Source organism: Mus musculus, chromosome 9 (genome assembly GCF_000001635.26).
Source record: "Mus musculus strain C57BL/6J chromosome 9, GRCm38.p6 C57BL/6J".
Lineage (NCBI taxonomy): Eukaryota > Metazoa > Chordata > Mammalia > Rodentia > Muridae > Mus > Mus musculus.
The window spans coordinates 67,395,691-67,414,359 of NC_000075.6; the positions used below are offsets into that span (position 1 = coordinate 67,395,691).

Genomic DNA, 18,669 nt, shown 5'->3' on the forward strand with positions numbered 1-18,669 from the left:
ACTCCCCTGAAGCAGTCCGGGAGGAGCCTCCCAGCAGAATCGATGCCCACAGCAAGGTTGGAGCATATGGACCAGTGGGCTAGAGGTACGCATGCAGTTTAGAGAATCATCGGGAACAGAGCACGCTGCATCTCAATTGAAGTTGTCTTTATTTTCTAGTCCTTGCTGTCACAGACTCATTTACCCAGGCTCTCACAGGGAAGGATAAAGAAATGGAGGCAGTAACCACCTCTGACCAGGGCCACTGAGGCAAAGCAGAGAAGATGGGCCATAGCAAAAGAGCATGTGATAAAAGATTGGTCTACAGAGTGGCGGTGAATAAACGCTCTGTAACTTTGGCCTCAGGGAAAATGAGGTGGGAAGACTGAGCCAGACTGGGCTATATGATGAGCACCTTGTAACAAAACAGAGCTTCAAAAAGCAACAACAAGCTATTTAGGACTTCCTTATGGGGTGAAGCTTATGCCACCAAATGTCACAAAATAAACAGTTGAAGAATAAAACTTAGTAGTCCCTATAAAGGCCTCTTACTGTGTGAAGCTAGAGAGGCCTGGGGCAAGAGAGGAGAGGGGTGATTTCCTACCTAGACTTTTCCTAGTGTGTGAAGGGTGGGGAGGGGTGCACAGGCATGTCTATGCAGGGCAGAGGTCAACCTCGGCTGTCATTCCTCACAGTGCCATCCACCATGTTCATTGAGATGGGGGCCTCTCATTGGCCTGCTATTTGCTAACAGCTAGGCTGGCTGGCAGAGGCCCCAGAGATGCTCCTGTTTCCTCTTCACAGGTCATCATTTCAATCCTATGTAGGTTTTGGGGATCCAACTTAGACCCTGAAGCCTATGCAGCAAGCACTTTGCTGGCTGAGCCATCATCTCCCTAGGCCATCTTTTCTTTAATGTAACTGGAATCCTCAGGGCCCTTCAGAAGGGTGGGGCTCCCACGACACACCAGGAAGGTATTTCTGAGTCTACACAGGCCTTCACCACAAACTTGTACCAATTCAGCTCAAAGGAAGTTCTAACGGTCGATGTTGGAAACTAATAAAAAAGAATGGAAAAAGAATCAGGGAGACTGAACAAGCAGATCTTACAGCCAGTGAGGGACTGGCCAGCTAATTTTTATTTCTGGTTAATTTAATAAAATTCAGCAATCTGAATATCATAAACAATGCCCTCTTCCAGACTCTGTGGGTACCTGCACTCACACATATATAATCCTGCATGTGGATATACACACATAGACATAATTAAAAATAAAATAGTTTACAAATTGAGGTAAAACTCATGAAGCTCTTTCAAAGGCTTGGACTGTAAGGCTTGTAGGCAGCGCCGAGGCTACATGGAGTCAGTATGTATCAGGTAAGGATGTTATTTATTTGACCAAGGCAATGATACATCAAAGTGTGGTTTATGAATTACAGAGCATCATGTTCACCCAAAGAGAGCCCCGATAACAGGCATAATATCCATATTTGACTCAGGGTCAATGTCAATGTGATCATTGACAATGAAAGCCTTGCTCTTATCAAGGAGTAAGGTAAAAAGGCATTTCATTTAAAATTGACTCCCCAGCCCCCAGGCCTCCAGTCAGGATCTCACTATGTAGTACAGGATAGCCTGGAACTGGTTATGTAGACCAGGCTGGCCTTGAACTCAGAGAGACCAGCTTGACTGCCTCCAGATTGCTGGGACTACAGACATGAGCCTCCATGCCTGGTTTGAAATGGAGATGTTTAAAATGTGACTAGGCATGTCCCTTTAGCTACAGAGTTAAGGGACATCCAACCACATTTTTAGAAGCTAATGAATAACCATTGACGCACCTTGCCCAGTCTGTGCCTCAGGTACTCTCTCCCTAATGACTCGACAAGCGTCATACACAGCTGTAGATGGCTCAAACTGCATGGTCTTCACCACATTGCAGTGGCGGACACAGATCTTTAAGGATAGGGCCACCATTTTCATAGATGACTTGATGGGTTTCACTCAGAACATCTAGAAAACACAAGGAGACAAGACTTTAATGCATATCATCATTATTTAGCTGCAGGTGAAAAAAATGCTTAGTTCTTAACCCAGCTCCCCTGCTACAAAGTCATTCACATTGCTCTCAGAACCAGTGTGAGTGTTGTATGTGATAATGCGTTAATATTCCTAATTCGAGAAATGGCAACATATATTCCTCCACAAACAACACTGATGATTATCAAGAATTAGCCTCAAACTGAATGAAGGCCCAACAGCCTGTGTGGTGGCTGACTGCCAACAGGACAGAGGAGACAGAAATGGCCGACACTTCCCACCACCACATCAACATTTCAAAGTCATCTCTAAAGCTGCTTCCAGCTCTTTTTTTGAAAACATATTTAAGGACCTCTGACCACTTCTGGTCAATGTTTTAGAGCTCTAGTGATAAATGGGCAGTTTTGCTGTGTTGCAGATGGCTTTATGAATCTGTCTGTCCCCCTGGTGAATGGTGACAGTTACGGAGTTTTCCAATCCCCAAGATGTCCCAGCATTGCTCAGGGCAAGGAGTAAGTGGAGAAGGTCATCATGGATACTGTGAGATACATGAGATGGTAATATATTTTTTAAAATGCAATGTGTATATATATAAAGAAATGAGTTTTAAATAATTACATGCAAAGGCTAGGTTTTGATTATCATGCAAGAGGGCCACTTATGCAGCCAATGCCTGGACCTGAAACCAACACGCACAATGATTTACTCATCCCGACAGGCCCCACAGCAATGAACTAGATCTCACGCCACTCTTAAATGAGCAAGATTCTTGCAAAATGGACATTTGCTGGCATTAAGTGTCGTGCTTTACCCTACGGCAAGGAGAGGGGATTGAAGCGTTTATCAGTTGAGTGATGTTAACTGAAGAGGAGGATCTTTGAGCCATCTCACTAGACCTCCTGAGCAAACGACGCAGCTCAACAACCTTGACAAAGACTCATGCTCCTTCACTACCTGGCTATCTTCTGGGCAGCTGTCATTTGTCTCCACTCCTGTACCCTACCTCCATTTTAATGGTGCACACTTGATTGCAGAATGGCTCACTGGGACTCCTTTTCACATTTCGCTGCAAGATAGCCCACAGCCAAATTCACATGTGAGTTTCTGCAACTCCTATTTATGGCTCAACCAAGGTAGTTTTATTTCTATTACTCAAGTTTGAGTTCCCACTCTCACATTGATCTTAAACACTCCGTGTGTATATTAACAGGCAGAACACATTGCTAATGAACAACATTCCCTTTATTTTCCTTTAAATAATTTCTTCTCATTCTAATGACACTTTGCTCTCATTATATATACAAAAGTCGCTTGGACCAGCACAAAAAAATCCTTCTATCCCATCTATTATAGAAGATGAGCCACTGGAACCAGCAGTGAAATATAGATATTTAAGAAAATTATTCCCTGTATAGGCTAGGATCTTCCTGGTCCATCCAGGGACAAGCAAGCCCAGCTCTAGCCAGGGAGCCTCCATGATGATCATTCACCATTGGTCAAGATGGGCAGCTATGCCTTGGATTTATGTCGGATAGGTCAGAACCAGGAGATGGTCCACCCCACTTTGCCTTGTTAAAGGTTCCACCCAGAACTCTTAAGAGCCCAGGCCTCAGATTCCCCCTAGGAAAAACAGGCAGATCTATCAGTAAGACTGCCACAGAATTAAATGAGTTAGATATGTCAAAAGTACACAAGATAGTGAGGAGTAATTTTGTTATTAAAATTAGCCTTGGGTGTCATAGAAACACCAAAGCATCCTACTGCATGCAGCAGTTCACCTTACTGTGTATGCTTGACTTCGTAAGAGGGAGCAAAGGCACGCAAGATCCTGTCCAAGGCAAGCGCCTTCTAGTAATCCCTGGATTCACTTCTCAGGTCCAGTGCTCAGCCTTATACACGACCTCTCCCAGACATCCCAGGATCTCACGAGGAGATGTAAAGCTGGGTGTTTGTGGAGAGAGAGAGGCTGAGTCTTAGCATCTAACTCTTAGAGATGCTCAGACTTCCCAAATCCAAGTGCTCAAAAGGCAAGAACAGTGCCCTCTATGGGGGCAGGGCCGGCACCGCAACTGGCGAGTCAGTCGCATTCACCAGTGAAATCTATTCAGGAACATTCTAGAGGAAGCAATATGGGAGCTCTGCATCTCTCCCTGTAAAATGGCAAAACAGGAAGGCCAGATTATCTCTAATCAGTGGGACTTTGCCTCTCCAGGAGAGCAAGAACCAGATACTATGTTCATCTTTTCTTGACTTGACCCATGGTACGGCCATGCATCCAATTATGAATGGCAATACTCAGCTCCTGCCTTCAGGTCTGCTCTTTGCTCTGGAGGTAATGCATCTCATAACCAAGTATCAACATGAAGTATCAAAAGCCCATGCCTTTACAAAGCAAACCTCCATCTGTACTTATTTTCTTTTAAAGATTTATTTATTTACTTATTTTATGTATGTGAGTACATTGTTGCTGTTTTCAGACATGGCAGAAGAGGGTGTGTCTGATCTCATTACAGATGGTCATGAGCCACCGTGTGGTGGCTGGGAATTGAACTCAGGACCTTTGGAAGAGCAGTCTGAGCCATCTTTCCAGTCCCGACCTGCACTTATATCTTAGGTTATATCCAGTGAGCACGTCAGCTCTCTGTAAGCAGAGCCATAGGAAGTGCTTCCATGTCTCCGCAGCCTCACTTGTACTGTGTACTGTGTATGGGAAGAGAGGTGGCTTTTTTGTTGAGTAAGATCCTATGATACACTGGCTCTGCTCTCCAAGCTGCTATAACTTTTGCCCTCTGGGACCCTCAGGGATCAGTTGCACAGGGCTAGCCCTAAACACTCAGACTCAGATACACGAATCTGAGCAGGCCCATTAGAAAGGTAAATCAACTCCGCCTTGCCAGGAGCCTGCTGTCTTTTATTCTGGGGTTGGGGTGCTGCTGAGAGTAAGCCACCAGGCGTCCCATTTCATTTCTTCTACAGGAGCCACATTTTCTGTGAGTTACCAAGGCTCTCCTCAATGTCTCCCTCCCTCTCAACTCTCCCAGCTGTTCAGGAGGCAGGGCTTTGGGAGAGCCTCCCTTTGTCCACAGCAGACAGCTCCATTTGATTATATGCTAGGCAACGCAGCATGAAACAGGGTTTCCAGAGCACCCAGCATCCACTTAGCAAGGGACCAGGCCTATGGTCCCGACTGCAGCCACAGTGGGATCCCAGACACAGGGGACAGTTCCACAAGTCCATCACTGGTTGTTTTTCAGAAAAGCCAGGGCCACTGCTCAACTGTGAGTCCTTGAATTAGAAGGGCAAGTGGTAAAGGAGACTCCGAGTGATTAACTATCTAAACGGGTGTGGGATGAGCAAGCAGCAAGAAACCAAGCAGGTCAATCGAAAGCCTGGCCACTGGGCAGCTCTAATAACCCAGAGGGCTAACACTGTGATTCCTGGCCATTCCCAATCCAGCATTAAGCATCTATACCATGGTATCAGGGACACATCTGCCATTAGAGCACCATCACCTCCCATTGGCTTCTGAGAGCAAGGGCTGAGTCTGGATAATCAGAGTTGAATCTCAAGGCCCTAACTAACACATGGCAGATAATGAGCATCCCAGAAATTAATATGTACTCCAAAGAAAGATGTAGGCAGACTTCATGTCTTATTTTGGTGTCCTCCGAGTTTCTTTAGGGCTGTTTACAGGAGCATGGACACTTTGCCTTACCAGTGGTGACACTACTGGAAAATATCACTCCTTGTCCCCTCCCCCAAGCAACCATCAGCATTTGTGGATCCTCCAAGAGAGGCAGGGCCCCATGAACCTCTTCCTTTTCATGATAGAATTGTGTGTGTGTGTGTGTGTGTGTGTGTGTGTGTGTGTGTATGTGAGTGAGTGAGTGTGTGTAATCTTGTACAGGGAAGCATGCCTGTGCTGAGTTCAAGAGTGCAAAGGTCAAACACAGACTTCCATAGCCTTCTACCTCCTCCTCTGGCTTCTGCATTCATTCTGCTGATCTTCAGTCAAGCTCCCTGAGCCACAGATGAGGGCCCATTTCAGGCTGAGCATCCAGCAGTCACTACTGAACCTTTGAGCAGCTGTTTCTGCAGTTACGGCTGTCTACGGCAAAGAGACGCTGACTGAAGCTCACGGCAGCACTGATAGATGCATGGTGTCCACTAGCCAACAACAGCAGTAGCTGGCTTACCAGCTCCATCACTTCCACAGCCGTGAGCTTCTAACTAGGCTTACACTGAATGTCATTTCCTGTCTGGAGTTGACTCAAATCCGACCAAGAAGTATCTACCCACAATAATTCAAAGGCTTAAGGGTGAGCAGGTTGCTAACATCTATCTACCAGACCAAACTATGTCTACTCACCTAAACCCCATTTCAAGGACCACAGAACCTGAACTTTTTGTTATTGTTTTAAAGGATTTACTTATTACATTTACAATGTTCTCCTTGCATGTATGCCTTAAGGCGAGAAGAGGGCATCAAATCTCATTACATATGGTTGTGAGCCACCATGTGGTTGCTGGGAACTGAACTCTGGACCTCTGAAAGAACATCAAGGGCTCTTAACCTCTGAGCCATCTCTCCATCCCGAACCTGAACCTCACACCTCACAAAATACACTTAAATTAAAAAAAAAAAGTTTTTTAATTAAGAAAGAACCAAAGTCAAACAAGTCCAATTCATTAACAAGTCCTCCAGGAAGTACAAGGAGCAGGTCCACAGCTCCTGGCAACAGCTGCCATGGAGAAAGGCTCAATGTTGATTTAATGCAGGAGTGCAGGCAAGTTGGCCTTTCTACCTCTAGTAAAAGAATTAAAGACTACCCCCCAGAGTATGGAATACAGAGTGATGGGGAAAGATGCTGGTATCATTTTACCACTATCCCCTTGAGGTCAAGAGGCGTTCCCAAGTTCACAGTGCAATAAAGTCACCGTGTGCGCAGAGGGCTATCCATGTAGCATGTCTGTAGACCTCCAAGGATTCCACCAATATGTCCTCCCAGTCCTCTTGGCACTGGCACCTGGGAGTCAATCATGAAGGTTGACAGTGCTCACAAAGATGTGTTTCCAACGGTACTCAACTTTAAAAGCACGCATGTGCATCTGACTCTGCCTGTGTTTCAGAATGTACACTCTAGACTTTCAGGCAAAGTAGCTGAGGGCTGCCCTTTATTAAAGATGATGCCTAATTATGAGGCGACTCTGCAGAGGGATGCATTAGTCGGGTACAGAAAACTATAGAGGTCTGGAGCAGGGAAGTGCTGGGACATCTGCTGCTAGGAGGGAAAGGGGAGGCAACAGATGCTGCAGGTCCATGTAGCTCCATCCAGAGGTTATCAACCTGTGGGTGGCGACCCTTTCAGGGTGGAAGGACCCTTTCACAGGGGTTGCATATTAGATTTTCTGCACATATCATATATTTACATTATGATTCATAACTTCCAAAATCACATGGCAGGAGTAGCAGCAGAAATATTTTTATGGTGGGGGGGGGGTCATCACATGAAGAACTGTTTTAAAGGCGTCCAGCATTAGGAAGGTTGAGAACCACTGCTTGATCCTCTCCTGGAAGATGATTTCTAATGCATAGAGGATTCTGAAATGTAGGAGGATAATGCTCAATTCTGACTGTCAGCTTAACAGGATCTACATCAACCTAGGAGATAAACCCCTGGGCACACCTGTGAAGGAATTTCTATATTATTCTAAATTAAATGGGAGACTCGATCTAAATGTGCCTGGCACCATCCCGTGGGCTGGGCTCCTGGAACGGATAAGTCAGAGAAAGCAAGCTGAGCACTAGCACCCACTGCCTAGAGTCTGACTGAGGATGCGTGTGGTCAGCTGCCTTAGACTCCTGCCACAGACTCCTGCCACCACGCCTTCCATGCCATGACGGCCTATACCCGCTAACTGTCAGCCCAAGCAAACCCTTTTCTCAAGTTGCTTCTTTTTAGGTATTTAATTAGCAGCAAGAATAGAGAGTGATGCAAGAGGTGACCAGATTCCAACTACGTAGGCACCAGCTTCACGCACTCAGAGACCTCCCCATGGCATGGATATATGTTTAATTCCCGAACAACTGTCTGGGTAATTCTGTGTGCTTGAAATGTACCACTCTCCTGTCCAGCTCCTCATATTCTTCCAACCCAGATTCCAGTTTTGCTGCTAAGTGACTATTCTCTCTACTGCTGCAAGGAGAAAAGTCCAGGCTCTCCCTTCAGCTCTCAAGGCATTCCACTGTAACTCCTGCTTCAGCCGTGGTACTTACTCCTGGGCTGCGAAACTACCAGGATCATCACTTGATGACCCTTTGTACTGAAGAGCTTGATAGTACTCTGGAATAGGTATTGTTGTGGGATGTGTTTGATAGGCTAGGAAGTGACAAAGAGCCCCCGCCCAACCTCCCTTGCTAGAACACACACAGAGGAACTGGGAAGATAAGTGAATTCCTGGGCTGTGTACAACATGTACTGTCATTCTCTGTCACATTAAAACTGCACTGTGAGTTTCCCAGACCTCACTCAATACTCACCATTGATGTTCAAGGATAGCTGAATAAGTCATCCACCCTTCCCAATCCTCTTCGAGTCTACCTTTTAGTCCTCCTGCTGTTTTTCTCCGTCAGCAAAGGCTAAAGAAAGAAACTGGATCTAAACTGAACGGTCATTTTGAATTCTGTTCCACCTTAACTTGTTCAGATTGTTGTCAACAGGCTGTTTTCAGAGCAAGTACGACGAAAAAGATAAAAGGTCACATCCAAGGGGGGGAAAAAAACAGAAGGAAAACCATCTTGAAGGTCAAAACCAGGAGAACTGCAAATTACTTAGCATGTGCACTGGGTGACATGGACTTCAAACTCTCCGCATCACTTGGTGTTTTTGGACCCTCTGGAGTCTCAGGACAGTAGATGCTCTACGCTGCTGCTGAGACAGGTAGCTTTGTCTACAGCACACACTAGTCTTTACTTGGAAAACATGGAGCTCTGTTCTATGAGATCTGGGGAAGAAGGGTCGGTATTTTCTAGATTCATCACAGGGGGGCATCATAAAGGATCACATACAACCTCCCCACCCCCAAATGGTCTTTCTTATGCTCGTCTGTTTAATGTGATGCCAAACTGCTGTGGTCCCTGCTGAAGGATATCAGCTACAGCAGCCTGACTTCAACTGTAGAGTGACAGTGCACACTGACATGGTCACGTGTAATTTCATATAAGAAGCTGAAGGAACCTCCCCCTTTCCGGCTCTGGTTTCTTTGAATGAAAGGCTGCAAACCACACATCACTCACAAAGGCAACAGGGCGTGGCTTTTGCAAGAAGGAATTTTGAAGAGTAAAGGAAAGAAAATTAAAGACATATTCTTGTCATTTATCTACGTTGATCTATTAACCACGTATCGGAAGAGCATTTCTGTCAGAGACTTGATGCAAAGATCTGTTGTGTATGTGAAGATCTGAAACAAATTAAGGAATGTGACTCTGATGGTAACACCGATTGCCAACTTGACAGGATCTAGCATTCCCTGGAACATACCTGGGCATCTTTGTGAGCGAATCCAGACTGGGTTAAATGAGATAGGAAGACCTACACTAACAGCGGGTGGCAACATTCCAAGACTGAATGAAACAGAGAAAGCCAGCTGAGGATCTCCTCTGCTTCCTGGCTGCAGAGGCAATGTGACCTGCCACCTCATGCTTTATCAGATGCAGTCTCTGCCCTGTAGTACTCTCCCACTGTGAACCAAAACAAACTTTTCTTTCCTTAAGTTGCATTTGTCAAAGCAATGAGAACAGTCACTTATATAGTAATTAACTGTTTCATTCCCATAACCTCAAAGCTTATGGGAAGACTGTCATGTGACCCATCTAACATTCTTGAACTGGAATAGACTTCCCAAATGATTCTTTTTATTTTCTGGCCCTTCTTCTATGACCACCCCATTTTATATTCAAACATTGAAACGTTCCAGTAAAATGGTACATAGTTTAAAACGTCCCTTATCTCTGACTTGGGAACCATTACATATTGATCTCCATTGGCCAACACAATAGCCTTGTCAACTGACACATACCTGGGAAAACAAAAGAGGTTTCGGCTCACAGACAGCTGCATGCACTGCTCTGTGCTTGTAGCAAGGCAGAAGACTGTTACAGCAGCAGGAACTTCTCATCTCATGGAAGCCAGGAGGCAAAAAAATAGACTAGACCAAATCCAATATATGCAGTTCAAAGACAGTGCTAGCAGCTAAGACCCTGCCTTGCAAATTCTGAATCCTTCAGTGAATTAAATCACTGATTAAGTCAAAGTCCCCGGGTTCTATGTCCTCTGGAACCCTCGCCACTGACACACCCAGAGGTAGGTTTAATATTCTCTTAAGTATCTCTCCATTCACTCAGGTTGGTGATCAAGATATGCTAATCTGTCATAATTTTCCCATTTCTACAATGTAAGAACCCTAATAAATGCATATATTAAAGCATCGTCAATAATAGCAGGGAACATACATGAGACTATATGCCTGGCAGTAATTCTTAACTCTTTTTATGGGCCAAGCATGCAGATTCTAATATACAACTACTAAGCGGTTGAGACTTTCCCGAAGGAGGCCAACCAAACACAATGGCCTTGTAAACTCATCAGATATATGCTTTCTAAATGGGAGGCAACATGCAAAAACACAACACTTGTGTTAAGAAAGCAGTAAAATGGGAGAGATGTTTATTATTAATGCTGATATTAATAATTGAACTTGCACTTGGTGAATTACTGGGTATCCCACGCTTAATGACTCAGTAAGTGAGGTCCAATTTATCCTGGGTAAAGCAGGCTTAATAGAGGGGCACGCTTTATAAGCAAAAGGTAAATACAGAAGGCTGAAACGCAGCTCTGCCTGAATTCAGAAGTCTGTGCCTGGCCCCACGCCAACCACAGATAGGCAATGCTGACATTTTGACACATCTCCTCTAGGTTTTGTCTATTTTTATATAGGCGAGAAAGTGTATTCTATATAACAGTATATAGAGCTCTAACTCTATAAGAATCATTTCCCACAGTACTGTAAACTCTATAGAAATATTTTAATAGATACATAATAGTACAATGAAGTATCCTATAATATACCAAGCTATATTTCTTTGTGTATATTAGCTGTATTCAAGTTTTTACACTTATAAATAAGGCTATGGTAGAATTTTCCATTTTAAATCTCATTTTTAATTTCAGATTTTTTTGTAAGCTAAACATCTAAATATTTTTCCTCCCCCCACCCCCACATCAACATTTCTTCAGAGAAGCCCAAAATCAGACAGAGAACACAAGAGAAAAACTGAAGCAACTGTACAGGGGACATCAGTTTGCGTTTTGAGTTATAGGATAGCTAAATGAATATGTATTAGCAACTGGGCAGCCAAAAATCAATCCATGCTTTATAGTTCAATCTATGTTGCAGAATGATCCTGCCATCCAAAGCTCAGACTGCAAGGGGCCAGAACAAGAGAGAGAATCAGCAAAGAAATGAATAGGAGGAAAAACATCTGGCTTGGTCCATAAACCAGATTTACACGAGAGGCAGAGAAAAGATAGATGCTTAACATAAATTTTAAAGATATATGGCAAACTGTAGAAATGACAGAAAAAGGACTGAATCAGTTTTTCCTACAAAAAGCTGTGTGGATGTGACTACTAAGCATCAAAATTCTCATCTCTGTAAACCCAGGTTTTGAGAACTGCCAGCCAGATCCCACCTTCACTACACAGAAGGAAGGACTGGGAGAATGCAGGTTACCCTAATCTAAAAAAGAAAAAAAAATCAAGCCAGATTAAAAGTCTTGCCAAAATTGCCAGCAGATTATGGGCAAGATGTACACTAGAAACATAACCCAATCATAGTTAACTCTGTATGTGTTGATTTCACTTCAACAAAAAGCAAGAGAGGGTGGGAGAGGTGGCTCAGTGGGTAATAGCACTGACTGCTCTAACAAAGGACATGAGTTCAGTTCCCAGCACACACACAAAAGTCAACAACCATCTGTGGCTCCAGTTTTAGGGGATCTTGATGCCCTCTTCTGGCCTGCTTGGGTACCAAACACACATGTGGTGCACAGATATACATATTAAGACCCCCATACACATAAAATAAACATAAATAAAACTTTAAACAACAAAACAAGGTGGGCCGGAGAGATGGCTCAGCAGTTAAGAGCACTGACTGCTTTTCTAGAGGTCCTGAGTTCAATTCCCAGCAACCACATGGAGGCTAACAACCATCTGTAATGGGATCTGATGCCTCTTCTGGTGTGTCTGAAGACAGCTACAGTGTACTCATACACAAAAAGTAAATAAATCTTTTTTTTAAAAGAGGGGGATCTTTTTATCAGAAGCTCCTTCTTGCAAAGAACTCAAGACTGCAAACACTCAAGATTCAGAGAGCAAGTAACTGTTATGGGCCCAGCTCTAAACAAGACAATACTGCAGAAGAAGGCATAGTGGGGATGTAAGCTAGAAGACAGGGTGGGTAGCTGGAAAAGTTCCCATCCCATAGACTCCATAGAACTAATGCAATTATCAACTCCCAACAACTGTCCTTACCTGCACTGGGCCCACACACGATCAGGCTCATCAATAATAAGACATGGAGAAAGAGGAACCTGTGGGGCCCTTCCCTTTATCTCTAAGCTATTGGCTGATAGTGGGTGATGGGAGGGGGAGTCACTGCCAGACTGAGTTTACCAACTTCACATGGATAGGTCTAGACCATGGTCCTGGTTTATCACAGTAGGTCACAAAAGAAAATGAACAGACATAATTGTGAGAGATTTAGAGGGAGGGAGAAAGGTGGACAGGGCTGATAGGTAAAGGTAAGAATTGTCAGTGTGAGTGGTATATAGAAAGGGAGAGAGGGAGGGAGGGAGGGAGGGAGGGAGCAAGCAAAAAGGGAGAAAAAGCATATGGGATAGGACAAGAAATGATGAACTTTCCATGACATAGTTATGGCACAGCCACAGCCACCAGCAGCAGACCAACCGGTTGTCTGATTCGGAGATGTGGCCTTTGCAGAGGCACTGGGGTTAAAATCATTTCACTGTGGTTTGTTACACATACGCCTTGAATGTCCTGCAAAGAACCACATATTGAAGGATTGTTTCCCAGTGTATGGGAGCCCTGGGCAATGGTGGCACTGTTTGGAGGTGGGGTCCAGTGAAAGGAAGTTGGGACCCTAGGGAAGTGCCCTTGAGGGACACCTTAGGAGTTCTACCCTTTCCTGCCCCTCTTTGCTTCCCTGATGTCATTATGTGAGCAGCCCCCTCTGCCATGAACTCCTAACATAATATGTAAGGCAATATGACCAAATGACCAAGACTAAACCACCAGCCAAAATGGAGCTTTCAACCTTTGAAGCTAATCACTTAAGGATTGTTGTGGGAGCAGGTAGGGACAGGGGCTCATACCCCAGATCGGCTCAAACTCACTGCATACAACCACGGGTGACCCTCAAGTTCTCAGGCTCTCAGCCATGCTTCTCAGGTGCCTGAAGCACACATATGCGCCACTAGCCTAGGGCTTCACACATGCCAGGCAAGTACTCTACCAACTGAGCTACATCTTCAAACCAACGTCAGATATTTTTTTAACCAAAGCAGCAATAGAAAAAGGCTAACACAGGGTTAGCCCTAATCCAAAATAACTGCTGTTCTTATAAGGGGTGGAATTTGGAAAGACGGAAGATATAAAGACACAAGGGGATGAGGGCTAAGCATAAACTAAGGAGAGAGGTCTGGGCCACAAGGATGGTCCCAGACCAACCACTCCCAGCAGCACCGTCCCCTTGGACTGACAAGCTTCCCCAGCTGTGGGAAGAGACTTCTGCCATCTAAGTCAGTGAGTCCATGGGAACTTTTTGCAAAAGCCTAGCACACGGCTCTTCACAGCTAGGTCAAACACTGCCATCATTTTAGTTAATTTTATGAACTGTAGTTGTTGTGCACGACTCCTCCAAGCCCAACAACCGCTATCCTGGGGAGCTCAGCTGCACATGCTTGTGAAAGTATCGCCCCCCTCATGCTTACTGGCTGTTTATGTTCCTTCATAAAGGGCTGGGGAGGGTTGGAAGACCCTGATCTGAGTTCCAGCTGCTCCCACCAATTGTATGCAACTCTGCCTTTTATTGGATGTGGCCTTGAGGAAGGGCTAAAGATTTTAAGTCAGGGAAGACTAGAAGAGATGGGCTCCATCTATGGAACTAGGGAAAGTCCTTATCCCTACTGGGTAAAGGCTTTCCAGGTGTGTGCGTGGAAACACCTATGCTCCTGTAAGTCATGCTTTGGCTACGCTCTGTATGGAAGGAAGCCCAGTAAACTCACTGGTCCCTCGGCATGAACTTCAGTGGGCTCATGCATCTGCTTATTTTCGGGATCTTAGGAGGAAGGACAGACACTGTTTATATCTCTCCGTGGGAAGAAATTCTAACAGCAGTAGGTCTTTTGCCATGAGTTGACCAATACATTATTAAGTATAGCCAGAAAGCTGGAGGCAAGCATAAATGCAGAGGCACAGATACAGGTGTTTGTATAGGCAAAGGCACAGGGATGCACAAAGGCTATGATATATATATATATATATATATATATATATATATGATACGATAGTGTGTATATATATGTGTGTGTGTGTGTTATATATATATGTGTGTGTGTGTGTATGTGTGTGTATGTATTACATATAGGAGACATCATCCTCTATGGTCCTGGATACCAATATTCTGCACCATTCAACAAAACTGCACTATCACAATGAAAATGTTCATCAGCCTAGGATGAACAAAGCATGAGAGTCCAGTCTCTTCCATATGTGCCTAAGCATCCTACATGAGCATTTTTTTCTTAAGTGATAGAATCATACTGGGAGATGTTAGAATTCCCTATGGTACAGACTTTTTCCACCAGGAATTAAAACAAATAAATTCAACTACAGCAGAAGCCTACTTTTTAGTATTTGTTTCTGGACTATCCTGTATCCTTACAAGATGAGACCCGTGTTCTATAAAGGGGCAGGCAAGAAATTCGCTCTACAGAATGACTCACTAGATTCAGCCCAACCACCTCAAATTTCAGATGTGAGCATCTAGAGTCCTGGGAAGAAAGACTGAGATTCTGTTGCTATAGTGACAGCAGCAGAGAGGGGAGAAGCTGACAGCTACAGGGGAATGAAGAGATGGAGTAAGGAATTAAAGGACCTTCACCCTTCACAGTACATACATGTCCTGTACTGAGCCAGGTACTGTCACCCAGAGAAAAGACTGACCCTCTGTGAGCTCCAATGTGGGGAGAGAGGAAACCACAGAGCAACCCAGTCCACAATAAGAGCTTCAGTTGCTCACGTTACCAATGTCTCTCTGAAGACTGACCCAAGAATGAAAGCATGACACTGTGTCTGAGTGACTGGGTGTCCCTGAGGTTCCTAAAGGGTCCCATGATGAATCGGTGTGACCTTCCCAAGGAAGACTCAAGTGGGTAAGATTCTGACAGACTAGGCCTTCACAGCTTTAGAGCTGTGGGAAACAGTTTCTGCTCACAAGCGACCCAGTCTTAGATATTCTGTTAGAGCTGCCCAACCAAATGAGGACACTCCCTCAATGCTCACTTGCTGACTCCCACCCATTGCTGTCGAGACAGTGGCCTTTAAATCTGGGTCTTTCTGTGGTGATGGCTAAGACAGACAAGGGCTCAGTCCCCTCTATTATTATAGTAAATTTCAATCTTGTTGGGTCTTATGCAATTTTTCCTCGTGCAGGCTAGGGATGCGTCCCAGTTGATAGAGCGCTTGCTGACATGCGAGAAGCCTGTTCAGTCTACAGCACTGCCTCGATAGGGTGTGGTGGTGCTTTTCTGCAACACCACCTGCAGACAGAAGGGGAAAGCAGGAGGGTCAGTCCAAGGTCATCCTCAGACACAGGGAGAATTCAAGACCTTGTCTCAAAACAAACAAGCAAGCAAACAACATCATCTAAAAAGCTCACTGTGGAGAAAAGGTCCCATCCCCTCTCTGGAGCTTCTAACCTCACTGTAGTGAAGAACTTCTTGTCAAAATGGAAATGGTATCTTTTCAAGGAAAATATAATGAATATTTATAGACACTGACTCCATCGCCCCTGAACTGTTAAGCAAAGATATTTCTCTTTTTACTTCATTATTGATTTAGTCACATGGTACATGATATGCAGAAAATAACAGTGACTCTAAAGCCATAGGCCATATATCAGATAAGTATAGAAATGCCCACAGGAGCGCGCACACACACACACACTTCATTGACTTCATTGGATGCCACTGTGACATCCCAGAGAGCAGTAAGAGAAACAAGAAATCAATGTCTCAATAAACTCTGCCTGGGTGCATAGGAAAGGGCTTTGGAAGGGCCCTTCTAGGGCTGTGATAAAGGCCTCCAGGCCACTGGTTCCTTCTTTCTCCTCCTCCTCACTCTATAACCATATGAATGACTAGCTACAGATGATGCATGTATGTGTTGTACATGTATGCATTTATGTATGATTAGATGACATTGATACTGGCTGGCACTCGCAGGAGAAAGACCAAGGCAATGGGATTGCTGATTAGAAACAGAAGTCCCAGAGACTGACACGGGTGCACGGCCCTTCTCAATGTCCTCGCCAACTTTTAAACTAGATAACTCCTGAGATGGGGATCCTCAAAAGTTCAAGTCTAAAAATACAGCCCTAGCTTCCTTTAACTTATTCAATTTCATTTTTATCTTATATACATGTTAAATCTCTCTGTGTCCATGTCTGTGTTTGAAAGGGGCACTCATGACATAGTACGTGTATAGAACTCAGAAGACAGGACAATTCTAGGTGTCCATACTTGTTTTTCACCTTGTTTGAGGCAGTGCTTCTTGCTCAGCACTGGTATTCCAGTCTGCCTGGCTGTTACCGTCTGGGCATTCTCCCTTCACCCTTCCCATCTTCCCACAGGAGGGCTGGGATTGCAGACACATGTTAGCACATCTGGCTTTATGTGGGTTCTCGGGAGTTGCCCAGCCTCCCGGGCCCCTTTTCCTGAATACCTAAAGCCTAGCTTGCTTTACCTACAAGGCCATCTCTTTCCAAGCATGTTTGCCTCTCAGTTTCGCAAGCTTCAGCTCAAGGTTGAGGGACCTATTTGCTTTGGGGCCTGTGCTGAGGCAGAACATCCTGATGTGAACGTGTGACCCAATTCATGGTGCCAAGAAGCAAAGGAGAAATGGGATTCTAATAGCCCTTAAAGAGAACCTCTTTTCAATGCATTCCATCTCCTAAAAGTTGCATTGCCCTCAAATACCATCCTAGCCTGAGAAACAAGCCTTTACCACACTTGGCCTTTGGGGGACATTTATCTATATCATACCATCAAGAAGTGAGACCCAACCTGGGAAGAAGCAAAGTCTCTGATGAGTCCCTGTCCTATTCCACATCCTTCCATAGGAGGCTCAACTGTATCCATCAACTACATCTTCCTCCTTCCTTCTCTTTGAACTAAAATTCTCAAAATTCTCTTCTCTTAGTTACAGATCTAGGAATGGAATGCCAGACAGCTTTCCAGGGCAAATGTACCATTTATGTTCTTAGTCCATGTGTACAGGGATTTGAATCACTCTATATTCCCCAAGATCCATTACTAAAGGTGGAGCTAACATCTCTTTAACTTACACGTGGATGTAATAGCTGGAGATGTTGAACATCTTTTCTAGTGTCCACTGACCGTTTGTTTGTTTATTTCCTAGAATAAATGCTTATTCTAGTCCTTTGTCCATTTTAAAAAATGGATTATTACTCTTTTTCTTATTAGAGTCTCAGAGTTTTTTATATATTCTAGGTACGAGACTCTGGCCAGCTGATTGGCAGTATGTTCTCCAATGCTGGAAGTTAACTAGGTAGTATCTGTCGGTGACTGAAAGTTTTGATGAAGCCCATCTCTTACGTATGTTTTCTTCACTTCTTAAGCATTCAATTCTGACCAACACAAAACCATGGAGATTTATACTTAACTCTTTTTTTTTTTTAGATTTATTTTATGTATGTGAGTTTTGTTTTCTTTTGTTTTGTTTATATAGCTCTGGTTGGCCTAAAACTTACTACCTATACCAGGTTGTCCTCAACTCAAAGAAGAATGCTTGCCTCTGTGTAGTATTAAAGACGTGAGCCACCACTCAGGGTGGTGCAGTTTTTGTTGTTGTTGTTTTTGTTTTTCTACAACTTCTATAGTTTTAGCTGGTAAAATACTTAGATCTTTGACCAATTCGCAGGTCATTTTCACATATCTCCTGGGCAGGTGCATAAACTGAATTTTCTGTATCAGTTTGTAATACTGAGCAAACAGGCTAGAGAGATGGCCCAGTGGTTAAGAGCACAGGATACTCTTCCAGGGATCCTGAGTTCAATTCCCAGCACCCACAAGGTGGTTCACAACCATCTGTAATGGGATCTGATGCCCTCTTCTGGCAGGCAGGTGTACATGCACCAGAGCACTCATACATAAAATAAAGAAACAAATTAATGATAAAAGAAACCTAAAAAACAAAAACCCTGAGCCAACAGGGCTGGGACAACAGTGCAGTTGGTAAAGCAGCACTGCGAACAACTGCTCAAGT

General features: G+C 44.3%; 1 protein-coding gene across 8 annotated transcripts in view; it reads right to left on the reverse strand.

Moving 5' to 3' along the window:
- Tln2 (talin 2) overlaps positions 1–18,669 on the reverse strand; it is a 416,961-nt gene that overhangs the window by 178,606 nt on the left and 219,686 nt on the right. For 7 of the 8 annotated variants that reach the window (NM_001081242.2, XM_011242813.3, XM_011242812.3 and 4 more), the window contains one exon: positions 1,822–1,993. In NM_001081242.2, coding sequence (NP_001074711.2) covers positions 1,822–1,957 — 136 coding nt within the window. In that variant the 5' untranslated portion in view covers positions 1,958–1,993. Of the gene's footprint in view, positions 1–1,821; positions 1,994–8,561; positions 8,661–18,669 lie in introns of all 8 variants that reach the window. The other variant, XM_006511433.3, reaches the window with a different exon arrangement.